This window comes from Podarcis cretensis (assembly GCF_951804945.1).
Source record: "Podarcis cretensis genome assembly, chromosome: Z".
Taxonomy (NCBI): Eukaryota; Metazoa; Chordata; class Lepidosauria; order Squamata; family Lacertidae; genus Podarcis; species Podarcis cretensis.
In genome coordinates, this window is record NC_137184.1 from 2986776 (window position 1) to 3012485 (window position 25710).

The window sequence follows — 25710 nt, forward strand, 5'->3', positions numbered from 1 at the left end:
GGTAGCCTGCTTTCTTCAGCACCTGCTCTTATGATTCGCTGCAGGAGACAGAGGAGAGTTGAGGGGCAGCAGGAATCAGGAGAGGAGCAATGACCAAACTCACAGTTTTTCCCACATCGTGATTTTTGCATAGCACATGCACGCATTGTGAGTCACGATATATCACCACATCAAATACTACGAAACCATTACCACGAGGTGGACTTCAGACTGGTTTTGGACAATATTGATACAGTGGTACCTCAGGTTAAGAACTTAATTTGTTCCGGAGGTCCATTCTTAACCTGAAACTGTTCTTACCCTGAGGTACCACTTTAGCTAATGGAGCCTCCCGCTGCCACTTCATCCTGAAGCAAAGTTCTTAACCTGAGGTACTATTTCTGGGTTAGCGGAGCCTGCAACCTGAAGCATCTGTAACCCGAGGTACCACTGTACATTGCCCAGCCCTAGCAGCAACTAGATTTTTTCTCTTCCCATTCCTGGGAGAAAAGCACAGTTTAATGGTGAAGGCTGTCCATTTCAGCAAGGACAAACAGAATGCAACATGCATACAACTCAATCATGTCTGCACAATAAGGGAAACTGTTCATCTTTTGTAGAACATAAGAACCACACACAGTGTGCTATAGGTGGAACAGGTTTATTCAGAAAGAACAAATTTGTAACAGGATTAAATTATCTTTGCAATAGAATGCAAGTTCTCTCTAATAAAGGTTTTCCTTTCACATTCCCAGAAACCAGACACCCAATAAATATTTCACAATGTTCCATATTAAATCACATTCCTGGCTCCCGCCACTGAATTTTATTTTATTTTTAAATACAAGATTACAAGATGACTTCTGGCAGCCCGAAATTCTGCCCAAAGACTTTTCTCCTCTTTATTCAAGGTATATACAAAATGTTACACAGATACACTATGTACATTCGTGCAAACAGGAGCTCGCAAGCCCACTTTGTAGTGCCAACACAATGCACTGAGGGAGTAACACTGACATCACAGCTGTGCCAATCTCCTGGAAGAGTGCAGTGATTTAAGTCTACAATCGTGCTCTCCTGAAAAACTGGCAAAGGATGAAGCTTACATTTTAAGAAGCTTCCTTGTGTGCTTTTCCTTTGGATGGACTTTTTCTAGCAGGTTCTACTGGAAAGAAAGGCTCTGATGAAGATACAACAATCTATTATGTAAGCGACTGGCAAAATGACTTACAAGGAGATGAAATGCAGCAGCAATACCCATCCACCTTGCTAGCACTTTTCACCTCCAGGAAGGACCCTGGTCACAAACAAGCAGCTATGTCACCAGCCAGCTACTTCTGCTGCCTGTATGCAAATGTACAAAGTTATCTCGCATAGATGGCTTCCTAGGTAGGATTCAAGCTAGACATGGGGCAAATCTTTGTCCCTCCCTCATGCACCTGCTCTGAATGCCTTTTTCACTCAACATATGATACACACCCTCCTGCATAGAAATCTCTGGCCTGGTTCTGTATTAGAACCACAGGAGATAAAAAAATTATTTCAAACAACCTTGCTCACTGTTAAAATAATCCACTGCCCAACCAGGAAGAAAGGAGATCCAATTAAAGGTAGTTGAAATTCCAGAGATCAATATAAAAGTATGCTTTTTCAGTGATTTCCTTTAAAAAAGAAGAGGGGAGAAAGGTTTCCCCATCTTAAAAAAAATTTTAAAACCATCCAACAGAGACAGCAAACTATGTCACCTTCAAAAGCGCAGCCACATTTCCATCCCATCCTCAGATCATCTGCACCAAAAAGCCAGAAGCCAACCCCAAAATGGTAACAGGAGACAGATTCTCCCCCTGAGCTGCCTGTCCCAAGTCATTAGACAAAAAGGAAAATGTTTTGTAGAGTTCTCTGTTTTAAGGAGGGCTAGAGATTAAGATGGCTGTTAAATTTGGGCAGGAGACCAACTGTGCAATAAAACAAAAAGACAGAGATCTATGGTAAGGGACAAAGAGGATCCAAACCATCTAAACCTGGAATAAATTAGCAGAAAGGTGCTGAGCTGATGGCTACAATGACAAATGGAACAAAAGTCACTGACTGAGGAAACTGACTGGCTGCCTGAAGCAGAAGCCAGGAGAACCAAAGTCTTCTCCTGAACTTTACATGACAGCCCTACATTATCTGCTCAGGAAGAGCAAAAGGGGAAGACTAGCTCAGGATGCCTGGCACTCAAATTCCACTGAGCTCAACCACCATGTGTGACACTTGCTGCAACCGAAGATTACAGGACAGAAAACACGGGGCACTTTACGTCCTTGCAGATTCCATGCCAAGTTACACCACCATGATCTTGACTTCGTCATTCTCATCAGCTCGATAGAAGAAGGGAATGCAGGGGTTCTGCAAGAGGGAGCCCAGCCTGTCCCGGGGATTTTGAATTTCACGTAGAAGATGCATGATCTGCTTGGCGGTGGGGTCTTGTGAAGCAGGCTGGGGAGCTTTGTTGTCAGTGTGTGATGGGTGGGATTGCGAAGCTGTGGATTCCAGTTCTGGCTCATCTGCCAAACTCACTTCTCGCAACCCTGGGAGGCAAGATAGCAGACACTGTTTAACTTCTAGAGAGAAATGTTTGGTCTCAGGTTTTCCTGGAAGTCTCACACACAAAACCTATAAAACTCTCTCCTCAACCCTAGTGTGTGGTAAATGGTTTCTGTTGCTAGTGGAGAGCGGAAAGTAGTTCTGCCCAAGTTCAAAAACAGAGACATTTACTAATACTTCTCAAATTCTGGGGCTAAACCAAGATACTGAAATTAAGCTTAGAACTCCCCATGAAGATACAGCAGCTATTTCCCCCACTGGTTGTCACCTCTGCTCACCTTCACCATCGGTAGCATTCAGCTCAACGTGCCTCACTGCTGTAAGAGCAGCTTCACTCTTGGGGTCAGACTGGGGATCCACATTTTGAGCCATCTCCATGTATTTTATATACCATTCGTTCTTCTCCCCAACCAAGCGCATCACCAACTCCTGGAGCTCCAGTAACTTCATCTGCAATGGAGCAGTATAAAGAGGGAAACGGAATCAGCAAGAGCCACCTGTGTGTCCCACATGCACCATACCACCTCCCGTTACAATGAATAGGTTTTCTTCTTCCAGTGTCCCTGGAATTTTTTCCTGGCACCTTTTAAAGCATTCAAGCTTCTAGTCCTCAAGGTCCTTAATTTTTCTGCTCATCTATATCGCCTCCGCTTTGCACATGCTCACTGTCACTGTTCTCCTTTGCTTTCTTCCAACATCACCCTCTCCTGTGTTCTCATAATTGACCCAAGTGGGTTAGCACCACCAGGAGCACAAAGGCATGAACATTGATTTGCAAAGACTTTTAACCTTGGTGCTCCCAGAAGCAAGTTTCCAGATACATTACTTTCTTTAGAGCTAAAGCAGCAACATTGGAGGTGTCCTCTTCCCCTTCGATCCAGGCTTGTACCACCACTACTTTTTCGTTCTACCTTAATTTACTGTGTAACTGACCAAGGAAAGTCAACTATGTTTTATTTTCATCTGAGGTGCACGATTCTGAATCACCCTTCTGATCAAGCCCAAACCTCTCCTTCCCCTTTGTCTCCTGTTATCTATGTACAGGACACATATAAAAACATAAGCGGGGACTGCTGGATGGGTCCTGTTCTCACAGTGGCCAACCAGATGCCTATGGGAAGGACCAAAGTAGGACCTGAGCGGAACAGTTTCCTCCCCACTTGCAATTCCCAACAACTGTCACTTAGGAGCATAACCACTTCCAACTGTGGAGGCAGAACACAGCCATCATACTAATAGCCATTGATAGTCTTGTCCTCCATGAATTTGTCTACTCCTCTTTTAAAGCTCTCCAAGTAATTTAAGAAACCTTTTTGTAAGCAGTGGAAGTGGCTTTGTACATGCAGGCAGACAGAGGTGTTCAGGAAGGTCACAGATTACAACAACAAACAACAACAGGTGCCCAGAGCTCAACAGGAGACCAGTTTACTCCTTTAAATGGGGTGAGCCAGACTCTGCCTGAGGGTCTTCTTCCAGTGTGCCAGGAACTGTAAATAAAGACAGTGGACCCTCCTTCAATCGGAGATCTGCCTCAGCACTGCAGTCCAGGTGCAGGAGCGAAGGGTGGTTGGTGCCCTCATTAATAATATAATAATAATAATAATAATAATAAATTTTATTTATATCCCGCCCTCCCCAGCTGAAGCCAGGCTCAGGGCGGCTAACAATAATCAAATAATCAAACAATCAAATAATCACACATTCTAAAAATATTTCATTATAAAAATTAATTAAAATCAAATTAATGGCAACCGATTAAGCAAAATTCTGTGCAGGTTGCCAGAGGAGGGAGTCAGGCTGCGCCCTGACCAAAGGCCTGGTGGAACAACTCTGTCTTGCAGGCCCTGCGGAAAGATGTCAGGTCCCGCAGGGCCCTAGTCTCTTGTGACAGAGCGTTCCACCAGATTGGAGCCGCAGCCGAGAAAGCCCTGGCTCTAGTTGAGGCCAGCCTAACCTCTCTGAGGCCTGGGACCTTGAGGATGTTATTATTTGCAGACCGTAGGTTTCTCTGTGGGGCATACCAGGAGAGGCGGTCCCATAGGTACGAGGGTCCTAGGCCGTATAGGGCTTTAAAGGTTAAAACCAGCACCTTAAACCTGATCCTGTACTCCACCGGGAGCCAGTGCAGCTGGTATAGTACCGGATGAATGTGATCTCGCAGCGAAGACCCCATAAGGAGTCTCGCCGCGGCATTCTGCACCCGCTGGAATTTCTGGGTCAGTCTCAAGGGCAGCCCCACGTAGAGCGAGTTACAATAATCCAGTCTGGAGGTGACCGTCGCATGGATCACAGTGGCTAGGTCAGGGCGAGAGAGATAAGGGGCCAACTGCTTAGCTTGGCGGAGATGAAAAAATGCCACCTTTGTTATAGCTGTAATCTGTGCCTCCATAGAGAGGGAGGTATCGAAGATTACACCCAAACTCTTAACGGACGGTGCTGGAACTAATTGCACCCCCGCAAGAGATGGAAGTTGCCCCCTCAATCCCATATCGTCCCGCCCCAGCCAGAGGACCTCTGTCTTTGAAGGATTTAACTTCGACCGGCTCCCACATAACCATCCAACCACAGCTTCCAGACATCTCGCCAGTGTGTCTGGGGCCGAGTCAGGATGGCCATCCATCAACAGATAAAGTTGGGTGTCATCAGCATACTGATGGCAACCCAGCCCAAATTAACAGTGTGAAACTCACAATGCCCCAGCCAACCCGGTTCACTCCCTTCCGGTACTGTGTCAGAAAGAGCCCTTGGTGGGAAGGGAGGAGAACCCTTGCTCACCTTCATTTCCTCCTTGTCCTGGGCCAGTCGGCTGATGTACTCCTCTTTCTCCCGGTGGCGCTGCTTTAGGATAGCCCTCTGACTCTGGTACAAGGCAATGTACTCACCTGAAACACAGGAGACACAAGTGAGTCTTAGCAAGTCTGTTCAAAGGGTGGTGCTGAAAGCTCCACATTCACCCTTACATATACATGCAACCATGAAATGGGGTTGCCCCCCAACTCCTTCTCTCCTTGAAAAAGAAAACAAGGTAGGCAAAGCTTCTGGTACGTTCTGAAATCTAGCAGAATCCACATGTTTCAGTAGGTCTTTTGGAAGAAGGGAACAGTTTCCCACCAGCAACTTACTGAAGTTTTATAAACATTGAACAAAGATGAAAAACCATAATGCAGCTAAATGTATGTATTCTGCCTTTTACTTTCAGCTAGAAAACGCCATATGAAACCAATCAGCTCAAGAATTCTGAAGCCTAAAGATTTTCCACTATTTCCTTATTTACATGTTTTATTTTGGTAGAAGCTAAAAGGGAGAGATGGAGGGATGGACATAAATCACTCCGCCTGCCTGCTACTACAGGATGCAATGCAAGCTGCAAAATAAGCCTGTTTTGCAGCCTGCACTGCCACGTAGTGAGCATAATTATGTGCTCCAAGCAGTGTCTGGTTGGCTTCAGAGTGGGATTGTTCCACTTGCATGCCAGTCTTTGTCTGGCTTGATTCATAGCCTGGAGATCCTCAGAAGACCAAGAGACCTCACAAGCTCCATAATGCCAGAGAGGACATTCAGAAGCAATCATGTCAGCTGTCTGTTCCATAGCAAGACCTGGGCTTTCTCCACAGGAAGATCCCACAGAGCATTCAGGAACACATCAGTTTCCATCCAAGTGGGCCCACTAGTCTTAAGCAAGAGATGGCCATTGTCAGTCCAAACATAATGGGATAAAGATCTCACCATGACAAGGAAGTAGACTGCACTCCCCCTTATTCTCAGTCTCTCATATCGCTTGGGGCAAATACTGTATCATGAGTATGCTCTGCATGGTGTGTCAGACCAAAGACTATTGGAGATAGATCCATAGCTGACCCAATGGCAGCTACACATGATTACTGGAGACACCCAGGTGTTCTCCATCACCCCAGATATCACCTTGGCCAGCCAGATCAGGGATGCTACTGGGCAACTGGGTGGCCAGCAGACCAGCAGAAAGTTGAATCTGCCTCTCTTAAACAACACCAGGTACAGATCATCTAAGCCTGCCCCAAAATGAAGAAGTTTTCTGGTCAAGGAGATAATGTTTTTATGGACAATATCAACACCTCCCCCTCAACCACCTGGTAGTATAGCCTAGTGTTGTATCATGTACCCAGGTAGGCATAAGCTGGGTAAGGTCAGGTCCACCCAGTTCACTCACCCAAGTCTCAGTAATGCCCGTCAGATCAGTCTGTTCATCTATGATGGATGAACATAGTCTTATTACAGACCAATCTGGCATTCAGTAACAGCATCACCAAACCAGAGGGCTCAGTGGATACGCTACTAGTACTTTCCAAAGGAGAGGACTCTAATGAGGAACACAGATTAAACATCTAGGCCTTGGTACTTGAATGGCATCTTCCTCTGCCCATGACCGCTGAGATTGGACAGCATTTTAACAACTCCCTGCTACCTGCACACCCAGACACCCATCATCTATCACAACTGAGAGATTCAGGCCAAAGATAGTAAACTTAAGGCCCAATAGTATGTGCATAGCACACCATCAGGAGGAAGATGGTGAATCTACAACTACTCTCTTTCTGCCTCTCACTCGAGGGAAACCACGCCAAACCAAACTTCCCCTCAACCAGGTTCTCATCATGGGTGAGGGTTACCATGCCGTGTCCCACAGTTTCGTCCCTACGTATCCTGACTGACACTGCTCTTCCCCTGTGGCTCCCCAAAGCGGCAACATTTAAGTGTTGTCCCCTTTGGGGATGACCCCGCCTGCCTGTGACAGGGCCTGCTGTTATAATAAGGAAGGCTCTGGACCACATCCACAGTCCAGGTGTTTTCACTCAGCCAACCCTACAGTGTAATCAGCACACTTTCTGACATGCAGGCAGGAATCTTACAGGATAAGCAAAATGACACAGGCAAACAGCACCCACTTTTGCTGGCTGAGAGAGCAGACCAGACAGGGACTAGGATGGTGCATACCAGCTGCTTCCTACATACTCTGTAGGTCTGCTCCCAATACCTTTATTTGGTTGTTTCTGTGTGGGGATACACAGAAGGTAAAATGGTTTAGATAGGTGGGTGATGAGTAGTAATTCCTAACTACTGGAGGCTGCCTGCATTTTCCTTTGTCTTCGTGAGAACTGAGATTTTAAAATGTAAACAAAAGGTCTTCGGGATCCTATGGGAGAATTGCCACACAATCTATATCAAAGTGTTAGTCACACTTCCCCAGACATCTCAGTGAAATGTGGAGGGGGCACTGAATTCATCTCACCTATAGTGTCCGTTTCTCCAGACAACTGTATACAACGATGTTCCAGCTCTTCCACCCGGTCCTTCAGCTCTGCCCTCTCATGCATCAGGTCTGTGAATCGAAACTAGAAAGCACAACAGCCAGTCACCATTGAAGATGTTAGGGAGCCCATGTGGAAGAAGAAACCCAAACCCTCCTGGCACAGCAGCCAGCACTACCACAGCAATAATCAGCACAAGGGCAGCTTCTCACCGATAGGCGGGAGATAGGCACCATCCCTTGGAAGGTAAAATGATCTTATTTCTAGAAAAGAAAGCAGCAGAAGCCTTCTACCCAAGCAGGTCTGACTGCTTGGGAGGAAAAGCCTGCTGCTGCTTTCCAAGGGAAGAAGTCACTAGAACACTAAAGATTTTCAGATCAGTTCTCTTAAGAACATATACATTCAAAACGTAGTGAGGTGTATCAACAATAAACGAAGTGTGGTTTGGCTTGATTCTTCCACAAAATATCTTTTGATTCCAAAGCAGAATCACTAGTCACTCACCTCCACAAAAGATTGTGGCAGGGAGAGAAGAGAACCTACATGGTGAAAATCTGATTAAGTGCTAATTATTATAGTGATCTTGGGGAATGGAGGAACTACTATAGCTGTTTGGAAGTCTTACAGTACAAAGACAGCTAAGCCAGTAACAGTCCATCCAACATCACACAGCTCAATAGGCAAAGGCAGGATTGCAAAGGCTCTTCATCAGTGATGGGACCTTCACATGAACATGCTCATAAAGTGCTGAAAGATGTATTGCATTAACTAGCACATGTGCTATTTGTCTGGGTTTGTAGCCAAAAGCATTAAACACACACCTGCAGCTTCTCCATGGCACTTTTTAAGGCTTCGTGAACCTCACCTGGAACGGAATCTGCAGCAGAATCTGAAAAGGGTCAAGTAATTTGATTAAGCGACTGCAGAAGGAATGGCCTTGTGGTCCAACCTGGCTGGTACCCAAATAGACACCTGAATCTGCACATCCACACACAGGAGCAGGCTTACCTCCCCCAGATGCAACATGCAGCTGCTGCTCCTTCCTCAGTATGGCAATCTGCTTCAGGAGGCCTCTGCATTGCCTCCTCTCCTCAGACAGCTGCTGCCTCATCTCCTCTCGCTCAGTTTCCGCTTGGGACATAACAGATGTCAAGAAAGCCACCTAAGATGCAATTCCATATGCTGAAGTTTAGCATAAGGGTGTTGTTAAATGTAAAAAATAAAAATATATCCTGGGGACCATTTGAAGAATTATAGCTGTTTTAAATAAGAGAAATAAGTGTACAATCAAACCAAAGCTAGCATGTTGCAAGGGGGTTAGAAAGAATTTAAGAAGGTTCATTTTTATCTGTAGCTCATTTCATCAGAGTCATTCTCGTATTTCCACAGCTCTGTAGGCACATTTATGCTTCATTATACCTATGCTCTAAAACTTTGGCTTAGTGTTGGAAAAAATATGCTCCAGGCCTTTTCTTGAGGTGGAGAGGGTCTTTTGAAAGCACAAAAATCACTATACTAAGATAAAACTAATACCAATTCAAAACTGTTGGCTTCATAATGCTACCCAATTCTGAAACTCCAGGGCTACTCTTTCCAAGAATTCAGCACATTCTTAGGTTGGCCCTGTAATGCAGAGTGTACTGGCTGTATGTTGGGGAAAGAGGCAGGGACATATTCAATAAGATACCGTGAGAAGCTGGCTTCAGAGACTGGAAAGTCTGCACTGGTCTTTTGTCATCTAGGTGGGCCAGCAAAAATGGAAGTGCCTGGGTTGTAAGGATTGGTAATGCTGAGGTATTGTCCTAAGCCCCAAAACTAGAGCCCCCTGGATGTGACTGTCTGCATTTGCATTCAGAATGATTTCAGTAAATTCAGCATCTCTTGTTTTAGGGACTTTGCCAAGTTGACAGTCAAAAAACACACCCAATTGATAAACCGTTCTGCAAGCCTGCTGAGACACATTACATGTGAAAATAGTCTACAGAGGCCCTTCTTGTCTCTGAAGCTAACCTGTCTGGAACCATCCCGTACTGAAGTGGGAAACTAGTTGGGAGTCCAATGTTTACTTGCTCTGGCTTGCTTGGAGGCACACAAGGGGGTGGGGAGAACAGAGAGGGAGACACAAGCATAGGCTGAGAAATAATCCAATTTAAAAGCATGGGGAAGTTAATCTACGTTTAATGTCAAGTGAAGATAAATCCAGAAATGCAACACATTTCTAGGAAGCTAGAAGTATTCAGCTGAAAGTCTTTGAACAGAACTTCAGGGCTGCTGCATGTCTGAGCTTCCAAGTTATTCCCTGCCCACCATTCCTATTCCCCTCACCTCCTGAAGCACTCATGTAAAACCACAAAGACTTGCCAGGCACTCACCATTTCCTCTCTACTTTCAAAATTATCTGGGATGGTAAGGGCAGGAGTCTTCAGCTCTTCGACAGTCTCTTCGGTTTCCACTCCATCCCCTGTGAGCAAAGGAAGACAGCAGAGAGAAGTTAGAACATCCTGCTAGGATCAGCCCCCCTGTGTTCCTGCTAATGGAAAAGACAACTCACCTTGTGCCCTAGGAAGCATCCTTGCATCTAGTTCTGCCATGAGCTGGCTGACCTGAGCCTGCAGCTCCTTGTTTTCTTTGGAAATCATCTCCAGGCTTTCCTTCAAGAAAGAGGCAACAGATGTTTTGGCTGCTTCTTCCACAAAAGTACACTGACCCAACACAACACAAAGGCTTCATGTGATTCCTTTCTACAACTACTGACCCAGAACCAGAAAAACAAACATTTGGAAAGCCCTTCTCATTCCAACATCCAACCACCAGTTGGGATCTCCAGTATGTCAGCTCCTACCTCAGGCACTTGTCACCTTGCATCCCACACCCAAGCTCTCACTTAAAGCTGGCAAAGGCCCAATTGCAAAATTAGAATTATGCAATACCACACAACTGTACACATGTTAGCATTAATTATTCCTAACATTGAATTGTTTTTCACTTGGTGCATAATTCAGATGACCTGGGCAGCTGCAGCCGAGGACTAAGCAGGTTTCAGATGAAAACCAAATCCTCCTGGACCTACTCAGTTTTAACCTCCACAGCCCTGCTTACCAGTCCTCCCAAGCTCCAACTCTTACCTTGGCTTCCTGCAGCTCCTTGAAATGCATCTCCACAGTCACCTTGCCCTGGACCTCTTCATGCTGCAGCCGATCCATGAGCTGCATCTGAAGAAGGTATTGCTTGTGCAACTCCTCTTTCTCTGTGGCTAGCTGCTGGTATGCTGCAGTGTACTGCTGGAGGTGGGCATAATACTGATCCCGCTGCTCCTGAAGGGCCTGAGCCTCCTGTGTTTTCTGAGCCTCCTAGGGTGGGGAGGGAAATAAGCTGGTTACCAAATCAGCAGTCCAGAGGTGGTGCACTCTTCTCTCTCCACACATATAACACACAATCCCCCTTCTCTCCCCCACCTCAGTAGGGCTTGGCAATGTGTCAATATTGTCCAAAACCAGTCCGAAGTCCACCTTGTGGTAATGGTTTCATAATATTTGATGTGGTGATATATCGTGAATCACAATGCGTGCATGTGCTATGCAAAAATCACGATGTGGGAATTTTTTTTTGGAATCTTTCAGACACCACAGACTGGATTTGAAAAACCAAAATTACGTCAAGAGTAATTTCTCTTCCACTCAAGCCAGGCTGCTCTGAATTCTGCTGCACTATTCTTCATTTCAGTCCGATGGCTAAACTATGTAGCCTAACCTCAGGAACTGCAAGAGTAATTTCCTAAGACAGTCTCAAGGAAAACAGCTCAGCACCTGAGGAAATGTCTGCAAGGAGAAGACCTCACCCCACTGCTTTGTGCCACCTATAGCCCACTGCCCCTGGCCCCACATGCCCTATTACTGGCTCCCTTCATTCACAGTGGTACCCCAGCCAGAGCATTACCGTCTCCTTGAGCTCTGCCAGCTTCTCTTGCAGCTCTCCAATCTTCTTGGCCAACTCCTTCTTCACATGCTGCTCTGACTGCAAGGCACTCGTTACCTCCATGTTCTCATTGGTCTGTGAAGACATAAGGCAGCCAAATGAGGCAGCGCCACAAATCTCCCTAGTGGTGGTGAAGTACGTATCAGTCTATTGTTATGGAACCTTCTGCATCCCTGTCAGAAATCATATTAGCTTGGGAGCAACCTAAAATAGGGGGTAGGGGATGAAGGAGAAGGAAACCATGGGGGAAAGGCAAAGAGCCTTAAGAGCATTGGACTAAGGATAAAGGTATTTTAACAGGGGGTTTTTTAGGCCAGGAAGTTGTGCAGCAGTTTCACCCCTGGTTAACAGAAGCACCACCCATAACTCCTCTGCTTTCTGAGCCTTTAAACTTCTAATGTTTAAGCTCCTCCCTCTCTCCCTGAAACTTTAAGGTTCAGATACTTGTCTGCAAACTAAATATTTCCTATCTGAAAACTACAGTCATGTATGACTTATTATGAAACCCGTGTACAGCTAGCTAAAATATTTTAGCATACTTGTTTTGAGATTCAAAGATAAAGCGTACACATTTAGCGACATACATAGGAAAAGCTTCAGAAGACTTGAAGGTTTACGCGTGCTGTACTCAGAACAGGGAGCAAACACTGCTCTCCAAACAGAAGGCTACTTCACTTAATGCATAAATACACAGGTTTGTGAGCAAGTCGTTTCAAGTCTCCCTCTGTGGCTATTAGGGCAATAAGATTGGTTTTTAGATCACAGATTTCAGGCAGATGTAGGCAGTCAGCACTAGCCAGAAACAAAAGGAGACTGAAATTGTTGACCATTACGGGGGAAAGACCATTACCAAGGAAAAGACACAGGTTCCTCAAGACCAGGGGTCAGCAACCTAAGGCCCATGGGCCGCAAGTGGCCTGTGGAAGTCGTTTGACCGGCCCACGAGCTTCCCCCAAACTGAGCTGCCTGCTCTCGCGCTGCACTAAACCAGCACAGTGCCGGAAATTGCATCTACGCAGATGCCGGAAATCACAGGCGTGCGCACTCACAATCCAGCCCACGGAGGGATCTCTGCAGGACTGATCTGGCCCAGGCAAGATAAACCTTGCTGACCCCTGCTCAAGACAAACAGGGAACAGAGACAACCAAGAGAGAGTGAAACAGCGGAGGAAAGAGAACCTTTGCAGCAATCTACAAGGGTTCCCTGGGTGCTTGATGGCTTCCTTTTAGAGTTCAAACATCCGTAGCACTGGAAGTTTCTGACTGGATAGCAAAGGGGGCCATTGCCTCTCACCACAAGGAGGAACATACCAGTTTGACAAAGCCATTCTGCAGCTCTGCCAGCTGCTCCTTGAGCTCCCGGTTCTGAGTCATGGCTCGGCTGATGGTTGCCTTGTCACTCTGCATGTTCTCCAGGATCTGCTGCCTGTCCACAGCCTCCTCACTGTAGCGCTGCACTGTCTTTTCCAACTCCTGCAGCTGCTCCTCCTGCTCCTGATTGAGGCGGCTCAGCTGCTCATTGTCCCGCATCTGGGCTTGGCACTGCCCACGAAGCTCCTCCTTCTCCTCCTGCAACCGAATGAGCTCTTCTTGCAAGCGCAGCTCAGCTTCTGTGGGCCCTGAATGGGGGGCAGGATCACTTTCCAGGGGCTTCACTACTAGAAGGTCAAGTCAGAGAGACGGACTGTTCATGGCCAACTTAAGGAACAAAAGCAGTGCCTAGGTGAGGAGTGCAGAGCCCTCTTCCATGGCTTACTACCCCCCCCCCCAGCACACACAACTCAGGCACTTTCCCCCCCCATTTCTCAGGCGATGATAATGTAAGTGAGCCTGGCCAAATGTAAAGCACTTTAAAGGGGTGGGGCTGGGTCAGCTCCCTTTGCCCCTTAAATTGGACCTCAGCTTTCTATGTGTGTGATTGTGGCACATTCAAATTTAACACACACAAACTTGGTAGTCTGGCCATGTTGTCGTTCAAGAAAAACCATAAAAGGGTGGAGAATTAGTTTGACCAAAAGGTCCCTTTTGTTGCCTTAAACCAGTGATGGCCAAACTTGGCCCTCCAGCTGTTTTGGGACTACAGTTCCCATCATCCCTGACCACTGGTCCTGTTAGTTAAGGATGGTGGGAGTTGTAGTCCAAAAACAGCTGGAGGGCCAAGACTGGCCATCACTGCCTTAAACAAAAGGCAAGCCCAAATCTGCCATGGAGTGTTCACTCCACAGCAGGCAGGGACAAATCAAGGTGCTCTAACATGTGTGTCTACAGGATACATGCAGGTGTAAACACATTTGCTGCAGGCACACGACATCTAAAGGTGTACACCTAAGAATGGAATATGGAGGAGAGAAATGTTGGCCAATCTTCTACAAAAGGATTAAGAGGAGAGCCTCTACTGATAAGATGGGGGGAATTTAACCAGGCAACTAATGGAGTCTTTCCCATCACCTGCAACCAGATCCATATACAGTGGTACCTTGGTTTTCGAACATCTCCATTGATGAACGCTTTGGTTTCCAAAGGTGCCTCAGAAGTCGAATGGCTTCTGCTGAGTGTGTATGTTATTTTTCTCAATTTTCTCTATTAAATTTGCAGACCACCCTTTGCGCTTCGGTTTTCGAATGTTTTGGAACTCGAATGGTCTTCCAGAACGGATTATGTTCGAAAACCGAGGTACCACTGTATAAGTATGTATAAAGGAGTAGCCAGGAATTGATCGTCGGAACTTTTGCATATCACTGTGCTAGAGCACAGAGTAAAAAGACAGGGGATTGAACAGGTGAGCTTGTGTGGAACAGAGTATGTTTAGGGGGCAAAGGTAATGGCTAAGTATGCAAGAAGGCCTTGCTTTAAGCTGCAGTTTCTGAACACTGAACCTTACCGGACTGACTGTTGATCAACTCTGACAGATTGGCTTCCAGCTCCTGAATTCGAGTTGTACTCAGGTCCTTTTCTTCTGTCAGAGCCTGGACCTACATCACAGGAATTGGAAAGGGAAGACTAGTGTTGCTAACCTTCCATGTCTTTCATGCAGAAAGTAAATCTCTCCGTTGTTATATTACCAGAAAGAAATCTGCCTGCTATTTAGTGCAGGAGAACCTGTCCTTACCTGGTCAGAAAGCAACTGTACTCGTTGCTGCCAGATTCCCCCTTCCTCTTTCAGCTTGTGGACATACTGATCCCGTTCAGTCTGCAGTTGCTGGATTGACTCAGACATCTGCTCAGCAAGCAAAGAGAAAAAAGAAAGCATAAGCCAAATATTGTGAATAAAGAAAACACCCATCCTGGGAACGAAGCTAAGGGACTCTTCTATGAAGGCCACATCCCAAAACCCATGGCAGAGGGGCCTACCTGGGCAATTTGTGTTTCTAGGTTTGCTCTTTCTTCCAGTGCCATTTGCAGCTGTTGAGTGGCATCTGGGATTCCTGGCTGGTTTGCAAACTGGCAAGAGAATCAAACAAATGGTTATGGTAAACACTGAAATCCCTTGCCACTTTTCATTCATTCATTGCTCCCCACCCCAGAAGTCCACAAGAGGATGCTTCTACAGTGCCTTTTAATCTAGCTCATGGATTATAGACAAAGGGTTAATATGTCTACTTTTATTTGGGGGGGGGGAGAGAGAGAATAGCCAGAATTGCATTTCCCCCCCTACTTAAGCACAAGGGAAAATCTTCACAAGGAAATTAGTTAAAATTAGCTTTCCTTTTTCAGGCTTCCAAGTTTCTAGCACTCGTGGCTATAGAACAGACGCTGGGATTGAATGCCATGGTTTGCAACTTCAAAGGTCATCATAGCTCTTTCATCCTTGGCTACTACCCTCTCCCCCCACACCTAGTAATCTACATTTTAATCCACATGCCCTCCGTTCTCTCTGCAATCCAGTACCCACAAGTGTAAATGCTTTGAAAAAGTGGATAAATAGCAGCAATGAGATATTAGCTCTGCCCAAGGCATGATGGAGAGCAGCAATGGCTCGGAAAAGATAGACATTATATTTTATAAGGACAGGAAGGAACACCACAGACAGAATAACTGTCACACACAGGAGGAATAAGGATATAGATTGAATGCTTCACCTATAGATTTATAATCATTTAATGTGTCAATATGAATGGATGTTAATATTGCAGTTGTTGTATAAGGGATTATTGGATTATTGTAACTGAAAACTAATAAAAATATGATTAAAAAAAGAGAAAGAGAAAAGTGGATAAATATGCTGAGAAGCTCTCCATTTGTGGGTGAAGAGTACAAAGAACTCAAGATGTACATCCATATCAGCTTGAAATAAGAATAATTTCTCACAAGAGCAGTCCCTTCCCTCAGAACCTTCAAGGAACACAATTTTTAGGCAAGGATAGGGAAACTGTGGCCCTCCAGATGTTGCTGGACTACAACACACATCATACCTATTGGTCATGTGAGCTGAGGCATTAATGGGTCAAGAAGCCCTAGTAGAAAAAAAGCTAGTCAAATGCCAGGCTTCCTTTCAATGCTCAGAAGTGCTTGCTAAAGACCATTCCTCAAATTTAAAAGAATACCATGCTAAGTGCTGGGAGTGAGGAGTAACTTTATTCAGAACCCTTCTACAACTATATGACATGCTGCGCTGCAAGAGGCAGCAGTATTCCCAGTGACCTAACCATCACCTGCTGAATCATCAGTTCCGCCATCTCCAGTTTCTTGTGCAAATCCTCCACGTCCAGCTTCATCGCTGAGTTTTCAGAGATCAAGGTGCGCAGCTTCTCAGACAGTTCAGAGTTTTGCTGCTTGAATTCTTCACTGTTTTTACTACGGAGGGGGGGGGGAAACAACAAGTAGGTATCCTTCAGGATGGACTACTAATACGTTTTATGTGGGGCTGCCCTTGCTAGTGATCCAAAAGTTGCAACTAGCGCAGAATGCAGTAGCAAGGGTTTCAATAGGCCAATGCTATATAACTCCTATTCTGAAACAGCTGCACTGGTTGCCAGTTGCCTCCCACAATTTAATAGTCATTTAAAGTTGTTCTGCATTCCCCAGGTGCAGCTTTTCATGAAAGGCTGAAAAGCCACAGCTACCAAAATATCTTCTACAACACAACTATTGCAAATAAAAAATCCCCACCTGCTCATGGAAACTCCATCAGAGGAAAAGTTGCCTTATCCCAGTGTAGACCATTGGGTCCAGCTAGCCCACTAGTATCTTCTCTGATAAGCAGCAGCTCTCCAGAGATTTAAGCAAAGGATCTTTCCTATCACCCAACCCTTTTAACCAGATGTTGGGGGTCTTCTGCAAGGAAAGCATGTCGTGGGCATGGCTGTGTTCCAATCCTTACGTTTGGCCAGCATCATCACAGTTGTGTCAAGGCTATGAGATAGCAGCTTGCTGGGAAATCTGATGCAGCATAGGAACTAATGGGGTGTGCTAGGATACCCTAGCTCAAATCTCACATTGAAGAAGAAGAAGAAGAAGAAGAAGAAGAAGAAGAGTTTGGATTTGATATCCCGCCTTTCACTCTCCTTCAGGAGTCTCAAAGCGGCTAACATTCTCCTTTCCCTTCCTCCCCCACAACAAGCACTCTGTGAGGTGAGTGGGGCTGAGAGACTTCAGAGAAGTGTGACTAGCCCAAGGTCACCCAGCAGCTGCATGTGCAGGAGCGGAGACGCGAACCCGGTTCCCCAGATTACGAGACTACCGCTCTTAACCACTACACCACACTGGCTAAGCCATTGGCCATATATTCATCTAAACTATTTTACAGTATTTCTTCTGCCCTTACGCCAAGGCACTTAGGCTCATGGCTCCTTCATACCTATCCCCACATTCGCTCTCACAACCACCCTGTGAAGTAGGTTAGGCTAGTGGGTTAATAGAAGAGAGGGAAGTGCTATGGAAGACATCCACTTTTGGAAGTAGAAAAACTGGATAATAATGTTGCGGGGGAAATAACAAACCCTACCTTTGCTTGTAGACTTCCAGTTTCAGGGCATCTCGTTCCTTTGCCAGCTCTTTATTATGCTGCCAACAACAACAAACACAGAAATCAATGAGGGAGCTTAGGGTTCTTGGATCTTGGAATTACGCAGTGCAGTTCAGAATCACTAACTTTTTAGCATCCACTGTTTAGGGAGAACAACACCCCCCAGGAAGCCCATTGTTAAGGGCTCCCTCAAACCTGGAACAGTCCCTGAAGCCTTCAGTGGACTTACATAATTCAGCCAGATACTATTAATAATAGCTCATTAAGAGATACCACGAATAAATATTACACCTTAAAGGCAATTAAGTGAGAGCCAGTCTCTGAAAAAGACCTAAACCTATAGCCTTAGGAAATAGGGTGAAAATCCCACAATGGCATGAAGACTCATAATCTTTCTACTTTTTTATTTTGAACCCTTTAAGCATTTTGTCTGTTTGTTGGTGACTGCACTTTCAAACATACCTCTGCAACCACGAGGAATGAAGATTTGCTTGTTTCCAAAAACTAAGAATAAGTGAGCATGTCATACATCCATGCAGTTGTCCTTCATAGACAAATGGTACCCCAGTGCAACACTCCCCACCTGCCAATATCTCCAAAAATATGTTAAGTTTGCAACCCACTCAAGTTATGCCATTGCTCTAAAACAGACTTGTAGACTATACTGTTATTCTAGTCACATGTTTGAGTTATTTTTAGCAGAGATCTCACCATCCACCAAATATAAACCACAGGAAGCTAAAAACAATAATTTGCAGGTTTGAGTTCTTTTGAACTCAAAATGCAGACTGCCAAGACCACCTCTCTGTAGCACTATCACCTGTATACCAAATGAAACCATAGGATATGTCTGCCTATGACCCAAAATAGCATCTGACACAAAGTTTTGGCTCTATCTGTACAAAGAGACTCTACACTTGACATCAGTAATTAAGACTTGAGACTGAGATGGAGACAGTTGGATGGTTGTCAATGCCAAAATGAACCACTGAATGAGAACTATGCCCCTGGGTCTCACTGACAGACAGGCCATTTGGCAAAGCTAACAAAGTGCCAAGCGTATTAATCCAAACAAAACCAACAGGCACTCTCATTTCATTCCACACCTATCCACCCACCCACCTGAGGTGTCTACTGGAATTCTGTGAACACCTGGGGGCGGAATGTAGTCCAGCCTCCCAAAGAAGGAAGCACCAAATGTAAGAGATAATAGAAAGAATGACATATAGGGAATTTTTACTTTGTCTGTCTGCTTCTGCTGTGTAGAGAGGGAGGAAAGGGTGTGCTCCAGCTCAGATATCCTCTGACGAGAAGACTGAACCCGTGTAGCAAGGTCCTCTGCTTCTCCTGCCCAAGTAAAACAAGGTCATGTTGCAATGGAACCCAACAAGCAAACTGGCAGGAGTGGACCATCACTTTACGCTCCAACCCCCAACACCAATCAGCCATCAACAGAATCTGCCCAAGATTTATCATGCTCCAATGTTTCTCAGGGTTACCCATCCCTGGCTATTGCTGGATTAGATGTTTTGGAAGCTGTCTGGAAAACAGCAAGTGGTGCAAAATGCAGCAGCATGGCTACACAAAATACTGAAATATAACTCTCCCTCCCTCCCCACAAACAAGAAAAATAAGTAAACGTACAATTACCCTCACCAGTTGCTCACTTTTATTTCGGTTAACATAAAAACTTTACTTAGCATAAAAACAGCAAATAAACATGAGAGCAACAGATTCTAAGGCAGTTAGTACGAACGTAGCTTTCTGCTTATTTGGCTTGACTTATTTCAATGGGTCAGATTCCAAATATGTGATAACTTGCCCCCATTTTTCCATAACACAAGCAGATTTGTATCTCTTTTACTATGTCAGAATATGCTATGCTAATGTATCCATAATTAATACATACCCTTGTATAGGCTTTTTTACAGAAGCCTTTTGGAATATAAGAGAATTGTGAAAGGGTCAAAACTTAACTCATTTTATAATTTTCGTAATGCTAGGTCCAGTATACTAGTATTTTTACTTTCTTGTCTTTGAGCTTTCTCAGTCTGTTTTACTATTTTATTGTTTCCAAAGGATTACTGAGGAAGGTTTCAAACAGTCTATTTCCAGGAAGTCTACAGAAGCTTATATGCCCACTTCTCCCAATGCCTAGAGCACCTACAGCCACAGCCAAACCACACGCCAAATGATGAAATCGTTTTGCTGTGTCACTGAACCATCAACGGCATAACTGCCTCCTGAGCCCAAAGCTTACCAAAAATGTTTCATTTAAGTCAACTGGTGCAGTATTCAAGAGCATCACCTAATTTGTTAGCCAGAAGGCTTAGGGTGTTGCCTACCTGCTTTCTGACGAGCGGCCTGCTGCGTATGTGCAAGGGCTGTCTGCAGCTCAGATTTCTCAGAAACCAGGATTCCTATCGTCTGAATGTGGACCTTCAAAGTACAGAACAACTGGATTAAAGGAGAACTTCCTGCCTAGAATTCCTATGTCATAACAATCACTGAAAGGATAAGTAACTAGAAGCAGAAATAGACAAATTGCCACACATGAACTTCAGTGTGCAGTCAGAAAATGTTAATTGGGGGCTTATGTACGATATAGAGTTTACCTGTAACTGTTCTCGCAATGCTGCTTGTTCCTTTGAAAATTTCTGCTCAAACCCCTTCTTTTCCTGTGAAAACATGACATAGAAATAGCAACATCAAAACCATATTAGATTTACAATCTTCCTCTTATATGACCAATATTCATTCTAAGCATTAAGGTCTCACGCGTACTGTCTACCCACCACTGCTGCACATAAGCCCTAGTGCAGGATTATAGAACTAGATCCAGCCAGTGGGCCAGATTCTTCCCCCACCCCTGCAGCCCAAGATTGACAAGTGGATGGGATCACCCACCTGCCACCTGATTTCAGGTGACCTGTTCCCCTGCATGTAGTGTGAGGTGCTTTGATGCCCCGACAGTCAGCTGGCCAGCAACAATTATCCAATGATTGTCAGGACTTGTAAAAGAGGTATGCATGGTGCTATGCACAGGCTTTGCAAGTGATGTAAAACATTCCCAAGCTCTTTTTGTCTCAGCCAGATCTCTACCTATCCCACACCTGAAGTTGTATATAAAGTCAGGCATAGGGCACATGGGTGTGGCTTGGCCAAAATGGCTTAGTGGGATATGATGAAAAGCTCAGGTATACCAGAGTCTGGTGATGATGTGCCACAGAATTCCACAAGAGTGGTGTAGCTGGGCTGGATACTCACTCTGTTTGGCTGTGAGTACAGCTAGCCAGAGGGGGTGGTGCAAAAAGTACTTTGTGAGGTAAAAAGAAAAATCAGTTGTAAGTTGGGTTCCTGACATTCAGCTGGAAAGGGATAAAGCCTCTGAGTAAGCAGTTTTTTGTTTTTTTTAATGGAACTTCTGAGTAGACAGGTGTAGGACTGCACTGTAAATTAGCTCAGTCTACTGCTTTTTACGGGGCTGGATGTTAGAGCCAGCACTGTGAACCCCAAAACAACAAAAATGGAAGATACTTCAGATTATTTTCCTTTTACCATTAACAAAAATCAAACTCGAGTGAAAAGTGAATAAATGCTGATGGTTATGCTATGCTATGCTATGCTATGCCGACTCACTGTCTAAACATCCAGACCCAGATGCATCTTAACTACAACTTGGTTCTCATGGTAAAGCTCCTACAGATGTTTCTAGGTGTCAGTGGCTCCACACGACAGCCAATACACACATGAGCTGCTCACTAGGAGGACTGTTCTTATTTCATGGTCTGTTTCTAACCAACAACTAGCTACTTCCAGGATTATGTGGCACTGGTGATGGGGCTATCCAAGCAGCAGGGGAAAGCAACAAGGTGAGATGATATTGTTCCTTAGGTGTTGCTAAATGGAACCATTTCCATAAATCTTTTTTCCAGTTTTGGGTTGAATCAGTGCCACCCATTCCAACAGTGTACTATGCTTCCTGCTCCTGGTGTGAATAATGAATTGGCTGTGCATGTCTCTCAAGCAGTGCATATTACCTTCTCCAGCTGGTTCATAATCTCTTGGTTCTGCTGCTTCTGCAAAAAGAGCAAAATGAAGGCATCAACATTAACAGCAAGTCACTTGGGCTTCTAGGTGTGAGTATGCCAAACTATACTACCAAGTATACCTCCAAGGCTTTTGGATGTTTGGAACAAGTTATTAGAATCAACAAACCCCAAACTCCTGACATAAATGCAAGAAGCAACTATTGCATTTATTTTTCACAACAAAAACACATTAAATAAATAAATAAATAAATAAATAAATAAATAAATAAATAATACTGTTTCCCATTGCTTTCTTAAATGCTGCCACAAAAGTTTTCTAAGGTTTGTTTAATGCAGGGGTTGCCAACATTATGCTCTGCAGATGTTGTTGTACTCTAGCTCCCATCAGCCTCAGTCAGCATAGCCAATCAGCAGGAGGACCGCAGGTTAGCAAAAGATGGGTTAATGAAATCTTTAATGACAAGAGAGAGAATCCACCATTGTTCGAATACCACTTTTTGAATGAGCTGTTGTGTGGGACAGTAAGTTTTTAAGCTGTGCAGAACCTTTCTGTAGATAGGCACTTTTGGACAGATCAAAACATAGCAAACAGTTGGTCCAATAAATGTAGTATACAAAATGGTTCTTGGAACAATTGAGCCCTGTGAGATAGCAATAGACCCCTCAGATACTTAGGGAAGCACTTCCCTTTCAACTGACCATATAGTGGTACCTTGGTGATTAGTTTGTGAACAGTTTGGATTAAGAACGCTGCAAACCGGAAGTAGGTGTTTGGTTTGCCTTGGAATAAGAACATGTTTCGCTTCCTGTTGAGTGTGTTCCATTTATAAATTGAGTCCGCCACTGCTATGGGAAAGCACGCCTTGGTTTAAGAATAGTTTGGTTTATGAACAGACTTCTGGAACGGATTAAGTTCGTAAACCAAGGCACCGCTGTATATGAAAACAGAAAAGCAACTTCCCTGTTCCCCCCACCCTGCCTTTCTGTAAACACATGTAAAGCTGCAGAATATGAGCTAAAATGCAGAAAAAGAACACAAAAATAATATGCTGAGTACTGGTGGAAGTGCTTTTTAATTTCGCCAGGCAGTAATGCAGCAGGGGAGCAAAACATACACAAAAAGGCAAGTGAGACCTGTGGTGCTGGACACAAGACACAACAGCAGGCTTCAGATGCATGGCTAAATCACATTTAGTGTTATGGCAGGAAGCCACAGTGAGCCTTGAGTTTGTCTGTTCCCCCTTCCTGGTTATAGAAAGAAGGGAAACACACAGTTGGCTGAGATCTAAGTAATAGTAGGAAAAGCGTTCCTCTGAAAAGACAAAGTGACTCCTGTGTTATTCATTCAAAGAGCAGCTCTGCAAGGAGATTTACGAACATTCATGGATTCCCTGGAGTCCCACAGCTATCTTAGACAGTGACCAGACAATTGCAGAAGTGACTTCAGGTTATCTTTCTATTGAGAAAATATGTGGCCTTGACTCAGGTAGGCTCTCTGGAAGGCACTGGTACGATTCCCATAACACTCTTTTGGAACTCCTTTCCCCAGCACACATTTCGTTTTGCTCAGTTAACCCAACTCTGCAGATCAATCTCCTTCCCAACAGTATCTAGACCCCAGAGCTCTCTTAAAATGTGTAACAGGTATGATGAATTCACCTCTGTGAATAAGAAATGCAGGGGGCAGTGACCAGCAAGAGGACCTCCTCAGTCACATGGCCTCACATTTGTAACTCACCCAGCTGCCACTCAGAACATTTTTTTTTAAAGCCTGACACTGAAAAGGCCATAGCCCAAACATTCCACTATGTTGAATAGTTTAACTGAGAGTTTTACAGTTCAGTCTAGTTTACTGGATAGACACTGATGGTTGTGATTGTTGTTGTTGTTGTGGTGGTGGTGGTATTGTTTTGTTGTTTTAACTGAACACCACCTGGAGAGTTTACATTGAAAGGTGGCTCATAAATTTCTTAGGTAAATAGGTGGCTGCAATACAACCCAGAAGCAATAATACATTTAATTCCCTGCAGAACCTTATTTTATAAAATTACCAAATTTCATGTCCTTAGGTTTAGTGAGGAAAGATTAAGGAAAAGTTGAAAAAACCTCAAGCACAGGAATGTCTATTTTGTGTGCTGTGAATTTATTTCCCTCACCCACCAATTTCTCCACAAGACTCATGTCATACTTCTTAAAAAGCAATACTTTCTCCAAAAAATCCAATTCTGAAATGAAGGAATTTAGTATATATTTGCAACCCCAAATCAGAGTGTTTCTGTTCAATACACTGGCCCTGTCCATGCAAACATGGTTTATTATTATGGGAACAAGCTGCAGAGAGTCTCGCGAGTTCCCCACTCCACTCCCCCACCTTCTCTGGCATGACTAGGAGGAGTTCCAAACTTTTGCTTCCACTGTAGACTAACCACAGTTAAGCATTATATCTGAACCTGGACTTAGTCTTAACTATGGCTTGTTGAAACAAGCCAACTTCAAACCGTAACAAGGAGGCCAGTTTGTTTCAACAAAACACAGCTAAGAATACTCATAATTTAGAGTTTGGATGCCATGCTGAACTGTGCTTAATTGTAATCTTTCACTTCCAATTTCAATCTCTTTCTTGCAGCCACATCAGAGAGGAGAAGAGGAGTGCATAAATCCAAGGAATGGGTCGGCAAACTAAGGCCCAGGGGCTGGATCCGGCCCAACTGCCTTCTGGATCCGGGCCATGGACGGTCCAGGAATCGCCACATGGATCTGATTCTGATCGTTCGGGCTGCGCCATTCCCCACCACCACCACAACGGCGCCTCCTCCTGGCTTCTCCCTGCCCTGCGTTGGGAGGGGGCTGGCCTTTGATTGGTGCCAGCAGCATTATTTCCCTCTCATTGGTGCCTCTTGGTTGGTGCTAGCAGCAGCAGCAGCAGCAGCAGTGCGATCGCTTGAGCGGCCGCCATTTTAAGCAGGCTCAATTGGGGCTTTGTTGCTGCCTGCCCCTCTCCGGAGCCCTTTTACACGCCGCTCATCGTCCCACTGCCGCCAGCTCCTGCCACTCGCAAGACATAGGAGCTAAGTGCCCCTCTCAAGTGGCCGCCATTTAAAGCATCCCCTCTCTGGAGCCCTTTCGCGCACTGCTCATAGTCCCTCTGCCACCCGCTGCCGCTCGCAAGACACAGGTAAGCAGCCCTCACGGGTCGTCTGGTGCTGTGGAGAAGGGAGGGAAGAGTCAGGGGGGTGGCTTACCTGAGTAGAATGTGTCCTTTTATTTAAAATACATCTCTGAGTTATTTGTGGGGCCTGCCTGGTCTCCTTTTCCATGGGGTCGTCCAATGTACAGAAAAATGGGTATATGTGAGCGTTGAGCATTCGCACTATTTCTGAGCACTGACTTTTTTATTTTAGTTTAGTAGTCACTACTGCTGGTATATTGTTTTTGCAGCTCTGTATTTATTGGTTGGGACGCAGGTGGCGCTGTGGGTTAAAGCCTCAGCGCCTAGGACTTGCCGATCGAAAGGTCGGCGGTTCGAATCCCTGCGGCGGGGTGCGCTCCCGCTGCTCGGTCCCAGCGCCTGCCAACCTAGCAGTTCGAAAGCACCTCCGGGTGCAAGTAGATAAATAGGGACCGCTTACCAGCGGGAAGGTAAACGGCGTTTCCGTGTGCGGCTCTGGCTCGCCAGAGCAGCGATGTCACGCTGGCCACGTGACCCGGAAGTGTCTCCGGACAGCGCTGGCCCCTGGCCTCTTAAGTGAGATGGGCGCACAACCCCAGAGTCTGTCAAGACTGGCCCGTACGGGCAGGGGTACCTTTACCTTTACCTATTTATTGGTATTTGACTAATAGCAATTTTCCATCCCTAGGAAATTAC

General features: G+C 45.2%; 1 protein-coding gene and 1 long non-coding RNA gene across 6 annotated transcripts in view; both read right to left on the reverse strand.

Moving 5' to 3' along the window:
• The window catches only part of LOC307207994, a 149873-nt gene that overhangs the window by 74680 nt on the left and 49483 nt on the right, over positions 1 to 25710 (reverse strand). The window lies entirely within an intron of this gene.
• The window catches only part of GOLGA2 (golgin A2), a 47418-nt gene continuing 22332 nt past the window's right edge, over positions 625 to 25710 (reverse strand). For all 5 annotated transcript variants that reach the window (XM_079961996.1, XM_079961992.1, XM_079961994.1 and 2 more), the window contains 20 exons: positions 21834 to 21872; positions 20409 to 20471; positions 20139 to 20232; positions 19034 to 19140; positions 17773 to 17831; positions 16481 to 16622; positions 15180 to 15269; positions 14938 to 15045; positions 14710 to 14800; positions 13140 to 13486; positions 11790 to 11903; positions 10979 to 11203; positions 10405 to 10504; positions 10226 to 10314; positions 8862 to 9015; positions 8675 to 8742; positions 7835 to 7937; positions 5344 to 5450; positions 2847 to 3018; positions 625 to 2552 (listed from right to left, as the gene is read on the reverse strand). In XM_079961996.1, coding sequence (XP_079818122.1) covers positions 2305 to 2552; positions 2847 to 3018; positions 5344 to 5450; positions 7835 to 7937; positions 8675 to 8742; positions 8862 to 9015; positions 10226 to 10314; positions 10405 to 10504; positions 10979 to 11203; positions 11790 to 11903; positions 13140 to 13486; positions 14710 to 14800; positions 14938 to 15045; positions 15180 to 15269; positions 16481 to 16622; positions 17773 to 17831; positions 19034 to 19140; positions 20139 to 20232; positions 20409 to 20471; positions 21834 to 21872 — 2520 coding nt within the window. In that variant the 3' untranslated portion in view covers positions 625 to 2304. The remainder of the gene's footprint in view (positions 2553 to 2846; positions 3019 to 5343; positions 5451 to 7834; positions 7938 to 8674; positions 8743 to 8861; positions 9016 to 10225; positions 10315 to 10404; positions 10505 to 10978; positions 11204 to 11789; positions 11904 to 13139; positions 13487 to 14709; positions 14801 to 14937; positions 15046 to 15179; positions 15270 to 16480; positions 16623 to 17772; positions 17832 to 19033; positions 19141 to 20138; positions 20233 to 20408; positions 20472 to 21833; positions 21873 to 25710) is intronic.